The sequence below is a fragment of the Nanorana parkeri genome, unplaced genomic scaffold (assembly GCF_000935625.1).
Source record: "Nanorana parkeri isolate BGI_ZX_2015 unplaced genomic scaffold, ASM93562v1 scaffold16, whole genome shotgun sequence".
NCBI lineage: Eukaryota > Metazoa > Chordata > Amphibia > Anura > Dicroglossidae > Nanorana > Nanorana parkeri.
The window spans coordinates 3,834,494-3,842,481 of record NW_017306284.1 but is presented as its reverse complement, the minus strand read 5'-3'; the positions used below and the strand labels follow the sequence as shown (position 1 = coordinate 3,842,481).

General features: G+C 42.7%; 1 protein-coding gene across 1 annotated transcript in view; it reads left to right on the top strand.

Moving 5' to 3' along the window:
* The window catches only part of LRP12 (LDL receptor related protein 12), a 48,394-nt gene that overhangs the window by 37,484 nt on the left and 2,922 nt on the right, over positions 1 to 7,988 (top strand). The window contains exons 3-6 of the mRNA XM_018559464.1: positions 435 to 570; positions 3,348 to 3,564; positions 4,232 to 5,319; positions 7,358 to 7,490. Of these exons, the coding sequence (XP_018414966.1) occupies positions 435 to 570; positions 3,348 to 3,564; positions 4,232 to 5,319; positions 7,358 to 7,490 (1,574 nt within the window). The remainder of the gene's footprint in view (positions 1 to 434; positions 571 to 3,347; positions 3,565 to 4,231; positions 5,320 to 7,357; positions 7,491 to 7,988) is intronic.

Sequence of the window (7,988 nt, the reverse complement as noted above, 5' to 3'; positions counted from 1 at the left end):
TTCATTGTTTGATTGGGGGGCTTCATTTTCCTTTTTTTTTTTTTTTTGCTTTTTTGTACTTTTTTAGGTTTTTTTTTTTTTTTTCTTTCCTTTTTTCACCTGGTGATTCTGCCAGTAGCAAGCCTTCTTTCCTAGATTGACAATACTTGATCATTAGAATGTATTCAAGCAACAGGTGTAAGCTGTGGAGAGAAATCCTGGCAATCAATGAACAAATCTGTGTGTGTATGTATGTATGTATATATATATATTATATTAGTCAAAAAAGACAAAAACGCAGTATTGCAGTGTGCAAGGATACCTTTCTTATTGGACTAACAAAGTATATACAAGACAAGCTTTCGAGAGTGAACCTCTCTTCTTCAGGTCAGAAGCATATATATATATTAATTAAAAAATTACACATATTTAATTATTATTTTTTTATATTCCAGCTTGTGCCGGGATTCCTGAACAGATCAGGCAACCAAGTGGGGTTATAACCAGTCCTGGTTGGCCACTAGAATATCCTTCAAGGGTCAATTGTAGTTGGTGCATTCATGCCAACCCTGGCGAAATCATCACTATTAGGTATGTGTTGCCTTAAATGACTCTACAGGGCGAGAGGAACAATTTACATTCTACTTGTCACTGTTTGTTTGTTTTTTAAACTCATATTCTAGGTTTGGACACCATTCAATTTGTTGGTTTTTGTGTTTGAAAATGGCTTAGTAGCAAACAATGTGTGACGGGATTGGATGCTGATTTTGCTAGCAATGTAGATGGGGTCTACAGAGGGGAAAAATAATGCAACATCCAGTTTTCACATTTCCTGCACTCTGGACCTTGACTATACCAAACTGTTACTTAATATGATTATACAACAAAACAATTGTCGGTTCCAGAAGACAACCGACCACAGAGGTTACTAAAGGCCGAGATCGGCACAGAAATAAAAATAGAAAAAAGTTTATTCAAACATATAAATATACAATACCATCATTGTGACCCTGACCATCGATCATTAAAATTAGACAACGTTGTCCACAGACCTCGTTCACACTCGCATTCATCCAGGATCGGCCCCACATATGAAAATAATAATTTAATCTTGATATGCTGTAGACGGAATAAGCAGACCATGGTATTCAAGGTGGCAAAGATGATTCCCAGGGTATGAGAAATTAACAATTACTTTCAACAGGGTGAAACGAAGTTCTCTCAAAGTAATACTGTAGTTGAATATTGCTGCTACAGTGTTTCTCGAAAGCCCCGGTAAGGGAGGAGCGAAACCTGTAGACATGTTACGTATGTGGACGGCCTTCCACATGGTTACCACATATGGATGATTACCTTACAATATGGGAATGATACATAGACAATAAGACCGGCGATTGCAATCGAATACCCTCGGATTGGAGACGGCAACCCAGATTTAATTCTAGTGGGCAGATGGAATTTGGTCATTGAGAACAGCAGTTAAGAACACCAGAAGCGTGAGTAAGAACGCCAACTACCATATACAGATATCCTCTCATTTTTCCATAAAGAGATGCGGGGTGTTTCCTGCTTCAAAGTTATTTTAGCCACTTATGAAAACTTTCATCGATATATACTGCTACAATAATCTGGGACTGTAAATAATACACAGTTAGTACACCAGCTTCATTTGGAGTGATCGTTTCATGCCGGGTTGTCTATTTGTGGTTTAATCAGTTTGACATGGACGCTGTTCATTCAGACTCTTCAATTGCAAGAGTGGATGCACGATAATAGCCAGTTTTGGCCTCTTGAGGTTATTCACCATGAGAAACACTGTAGCAGCAATATTCAACTACAGTATTACTTTATTGAGAGAACTTGCTACTTCGTTTCACCCTGTTGAAAGTAATTGTTAATTTCTCATACCCTGGGAATCATCTTTGCCACCTTGAATACCATGGTCTGCTTATTCCGTCTACAGCATATCAAGATTAAATTATTATTTTCATATGTGGGGCCGATCCTGGATGAATGCGAGTGTGAACGAGGTCTGTGGACAACGTTGTCTAATTTTAATGATCGATGGTCAGGGTCACAATGATGGTATTGTATATTTATATGTTTGAATAAACTTTTTTCTATTTTTATTTCTGTGCTGATCTCGGTCTTTAGTAACTTCTGTGGTCGGTTGTCTTGTGGAACCGACAATTGTTTTGTTGTATGTTCCGGCTGGTTACAGACCATGTGGACAGGCACTACATATTTATGGGTTTAAATATTTCTATGCTTGGATCTCTAGAGGATTGTTCTTTTCCCCTACTTAATATGATTATTAATGTGGCTCACAAATCTGTATGTAAAGGCACCCAAACCCACAGAACCCATTTTATTCAAGGAAATTGTAAGGTTAATTTGCCTTTAGCTAGTGCTCAGAATATGTACTTCTCCTGGGTTGATGGAAAAGGCACACCTAGACAAGATGATCGAGATCTAATAAGGGACTGAAAAGCGTCCCCTCTTAACCCGATCTGGCTGCAGACACTCGTCATTGAACCCTCTTATATAGCCATTGAAATTAATTACCAGGAGATCTTATACTACAAACCAGAATACTAATTTCTTCATGAGGACCATGAAGACCATGAAGATGATGACCCTGTGATTACCAGGGCACACTGCCTGGTATAAAATGTGAATGTTCTTATTAAACTTTTCCCTCATTGAAGGTTCACTCTCTGGTCTGAGGTTTCTATAAAATCTTCACTTATTGTGGAATGGAGTCTGGCTTTTATTCTGATCCAATGGCTTCAGTATTTTGACTGAGATGCAACCAGTATACAGATCTGGAAAGTAAGAAGTCTTTACTTTCATACTTGTTAGGGGTTAGCTACTTACAATTATGACGCAAGAGGGTCAGCCGGACAGCTGGTATTTGCAGACAGAAATCTGGAATGGTAGCCTCCAAGATATCTCCATAAGGTTTCCTTTACTATTTATAAATTTTTTCAATTATGCGGCACCAGGGACTTAACTTGCCTCCAGTGAGGTGACTGCTACTTATTTTAGAAATCCTTCCCTGAGTGCTGCCAGATGCGCCCTACATTGCTAATCTTCCTTCTTACCTTACTTTGACACAATGACAGTCCACTTCCTGATGCAGAATCTTATTATGTCATTTGTTAGGAAGAGCTGTTAGTTCATAACCATAAATGCCATAAAATGATTTGGGTAATGCTTTATGCTTTTTTGTTATACTGTAACCCTTTTACAGACAGATATACAAATAGCATAGCGAACTTGGCACAGAGGCAGTCAGGTCTGCAGCTGGCTTTAATGTGTACATTGAGGATTTGGGCTATTTAACATTTTACCGTTTTATTTTCCAGTTTTCAGGAATTTGATATCCAGGGATCGGCCACTTGCAACTTTGACTGGTTATCTATAGGGCCGTCTCCAAATTCTGATGGAGCCAGGGCATGTGGCTCTACAATTCCAGCACCATACACATCTGTTCAAGATCACGTTTGGATCAAATTCCATGCCGATGACCGCATTTCTAGAAAAGGTTTTCGGCTATCCTATATTGCAGGTAGAAGTAATATTGTGACAGTTGGACATTTTAGCTCTGACTACAGAAAGGCTGTTTGAGTATTAGTTGTTGGGTAATGCCTGTAAAGTACAAATCATTCTGCTTTGCATTTCTCAACATTCATGTGTCTGTAATAGGCCTCGTTCACATGGACCGCAAGGGGGCAGTAAAGCCAGGCAGTTGATCTGTGGTTTTACTACCCCCTGATCGCCTGCTGCAATGAATAGGGCTGTCCGTGTGCATTGCAATAGAAATTGATGTATCTTGCTGCACTCTTTACCGGATAAAATGAAAACCTGTCTGATCCAGTTGGGTGCTTGAGTCATTCTGAGCCTGATGAAGGGGACCCTGTGAGGCCCCAAAAGCGCTTGCATTTATGACAAACGTGTCATTAAATTTATCTTCACGTTTATACTGGAGTGCTGGTGACGTTCTTGGACTTCATGACATTGCAATAGAAAATTCCCAGAAATGAAAACTGCATTCAGGAGGCAGCAGTATTGTTCCTAAACACCGACCAGCTGCTGCTCCACCACCCTCTGAAAAGCAATCCACCTTGGATTGCTTTTCAGAGGGCGGTTGAGGCTGCCGTCGTGTGAACTCATGTTAGCCTTACCGTACAGTGTTGCCAAAAGGATTTTTTTAAATTTTTTTTTTTTTGTTCTCTATTTTTAAGGAAAGAAAAAATGTGAACGGAATCGGTTCCGCTGCGACAATGGAAAGTGCATTTCGGAATCGTTGAAATGCAACCGCATGGACGATTGTGGCGACAATTCTGATGAAAAGCTGTGCCCCAAGTTCAGTCACCCCACTGAGGTCTCCTTTCAGCCCTGTGCCGCCAACCAGTTCCAGTGTCTGTCTCGTGTCACCAAAGCCTACACCTGCCTGCCCAACTCACTGAAATGTGATGGGAATATAGACTGCTTGGATCTGGGGGACGAGATTGACTGCGATGTTCCCACATGCGGCCAGTCGCTAAAATACTTCTATGGGGCATTTAGCTCCCCCAACTATCCTGACTTTTATCCACCTGGCAGCAACTGCACGTGGCTAATCGATACGGGAGACCGCCGTAAGGTTATATTGCGGTTTACAGACTTTAAGCTGGACGGCACCGGTTATGGGGACTATGTAAAAATCTATGACGGGCTGGAGGAGAATTCTCGTAAACTTTTGCGAGTTTTGACTGCTTTCGATTCTCACGCCCCGCTTACGGTGGTTTCTTCCTCTGGACAGATCCGGGTGCATTTTTGTGCTGATAAGGTCAGCGCAGCAAGAGGATTTAATGCAACATACCAAGTGGATGGCTTCTGTCTGCCTTGGGAGATTCCCTGCGGTGGGAACTGGGGCTGTTATACAGAACAGCAGCGCTGTGACGGCTACTGGCACTGCCCGAATGGAAGAGATGAGCTGAACTGTACCATGTGCCAAAAAGACGAATTCCCATGCTCCAGAAACGGTGTCTGCTACCCTCGTTCTGACCGATGCAATTACCAGAATCACTGCCCCAACGGGTCAGATGAGAAGAACTGCTTCTTTTGCCAGCCCGGGAACTTTCACTGCAAAAATAATCGCTGTGTCTTTGAGAGCTGGGTGTGTGATTCGCAGGACGACTGTGGGGATGGCAGCGACGAGGAGAATTGTCCGGTTATCGTCCCCACAAGGGTGATAACTGCAGCAGTGATTGGAAGTCTTATATGCGGGCTGCTGCTAGTTATTGCACTGGGATGCACTTGTAAGCTGTACTCTCTGCGCATGTTTGAACGCAGGTATGTGAAAATGCTTAGTATCAACTCTGAGCTATGATCCCTTCCACTTGACAATCCCAATTCTTGTGTCACGACACTGAAAGCCTCTGCAGTCTCCAAAGTGTTTTAACACCATGCCAAAAATAGCTAATAAGCATGGATAGGAGGGGGATAATCCCTCCCTTTTAGCTTAAAGACCCGCTATAGTGTGAAAGAATGCATTCTGATAACTGTATGTGGTTAATCCCTACAATATTAGAAATAGGCGTTCATATCCTAAATCATTTTTTCACATGCCTTTTTTTCCCTGCTTTTATATGCAAACCTAGCTATTAGGGATGTACCGATACCAGTATTGGTGCCGATAGCGAGTATTTGGGCGAGTATTCGTAATCGCCCAAATGCTCCGATGTCTAGCCCGATACCTGAGCTTCCAGTATCAGGAAGCCGGGCGCCGCGTCATTACACGGATCCTGGCTTCCTGATTGGCCAGAAAGCCGGCTCCATGCTCCCTCGTCACAAGGTTATTACACGGCGCCTGACTTCCTGATTGACCAGCTTCGCGACCAATCAGGAAGCCGGGCAGTGTGTAATGACTCGCTGCCCGGCTTCCTGATTGGTCGCGAAGCTGGTCAATCAGGAAGTCAGGCGCCGTGTAATAACCTTGTGACGAGGGAGCATGGAGCTGGCTTCCCAGCCAATCGGGAAACCGGGCGCCGCGTCATTACAAAGCTCCATGCTTTCTCATCACCTAGACCGGGCAACGTTGCATGGTATAGCACATATATAAGCGTCGCCTATAGCCAGTTTTGAGTGGCAGTTTTTTTTGGGGTTCTTTTATTTGCGATGTCACGTGAGTGCGCATTTTTAAAGCGTGACATTTTTGGTGTGTATTTACCCGACGTGACCCAGTCTTTTATAGATTACCAAAAATTTGGTAATAATGTTTTATAACAATGTAGGGAAAACTGATTTTTTTTTTCAAAATTTTCGGTACTTTTTTCGTTATATAGTAAAAACCGCAGTGGTGCTTAAATACAACCAAACTAAAGCTCTATTTGTCCCAAAAAATGAAACCAAATTAATTTCAGTACAGCATTGCATGACTGAATCATTGTCGGAGTATTTCAGTGCAGAATACTAAAAAATGGCTTGGCCAGGAAGGAGGTTCAACACCCCGGTCGTCAAGTGGTTAATTTGAAGCAGGCTTGTGTTTTACACACACTAGGCAAAAGAAATACTGGAGGAGGATACTTCACTGATCCTTATTTCAGAACAGAATTGCCCCCCTCATGTTGGCTGTGCCTGCTTGGACTACAGCGGGATGAAAAAATGTTTTAGGAGGCGTGGCCATCATCATTGCTGATTCGCCTGTAGCCTGTCAGTCGGCACCTGACAACACCTAGTCCTGCCCACTGCTTCCAGGATTGACAGCACTGCCTCTGTTGCTGAAACCTTCCCACTGTGAGCTGTAATGTCTGGGGAGTGTGTGAGACACAAATGAAGGATGTTATCGCTCAGTCAGGAGAAATAAAGGAAGTTGTTGTTTTTTGTTTAGTCTTTTGAGGCTTATGCGTCACATAACTGGATTTGAGCTATCATACAGAAGCCTTTAGTTGTACTGTTATGGAGGTTCATTCTTTCTTTCTGTATTGTGTTACTCATACAGGCTAATCAGATTGCTTCCGTAACCTGTGTGCATGAGAGGTGTTTTAGTGTGGTAAGACTGCATAAAGTGAAGTGTTTGACCAACTGGAGATGGGAACTAAGGCGATGCACTGTGGAGTTACATTAGAAGTTGGTCAAAGTTTGAAGGCAAATTCCTGGACACGTCTTCCTGGACACAGTGTAGGTGGAGGGCCGAGTTGCTAACATCAGTGGCACAAGAGGTGGTGTGACACTGCTGTGGTTGTGATGGAGGTATATGACCAGCCACTTTCCCAATAAAGTGATGTAGTGTAAGCTCCCCGAAGTTCAATCCAAGAGGCTTTGTGCAATGTCTTTCCTGTTTATAAGTCTGATTGATTTGTCTTGTAATCGTCCTTGTCTCCGTTTTAAGGTCTTTTGAGACACAGCTGTCCCGGGTAGAAGCTGATCTTCTGAGACGAGAAGCTCCTCCTTCTTACGGACAATTGATCGCTCAGGGCTTAATCCCACCTGTAGAAGACTTCCCTGTGTGTTCTCCGAACCAGGTAAATGTCTTGTGTAGACAGACACGTTTATAATTAATTTAGGAGCCAGTTATTGCATTATTGGTGGAGGCAGATCATTTAAGTCTTTCCCTACCCCACACAAAAGAGCAGACTTCACAATAGTCCCAAAACTGTGTGTTTTCTGAAAGGAGACGCAGCTGCCACATGCAGAGCAGTCCTTTTACCTAGTACAAATTTGTGCACATCTAAGTGCACCTGTGCCTAGACTATGAACGTGAAAGCTTTACATATTCTTTACCAGCAGTAAAAGAGCTTTAACCCTTTCGCTGCCAAGGACGTATGGCATACGGACCTACAAAAGTGCTTCCAGCTGGCCAGGTCAGTATGCCATACGGACCTGGCATTTACAGTTCTACTATAAGCTGATGGTCGCTTTAGCGACCATCAGCTTATAGTATAACTGTTCAGCAGACTGTCCCCTTTAAATTAATAGCTGTCATCAGCGGCTCACAAGCCGCTGATGACCGATATTATCAA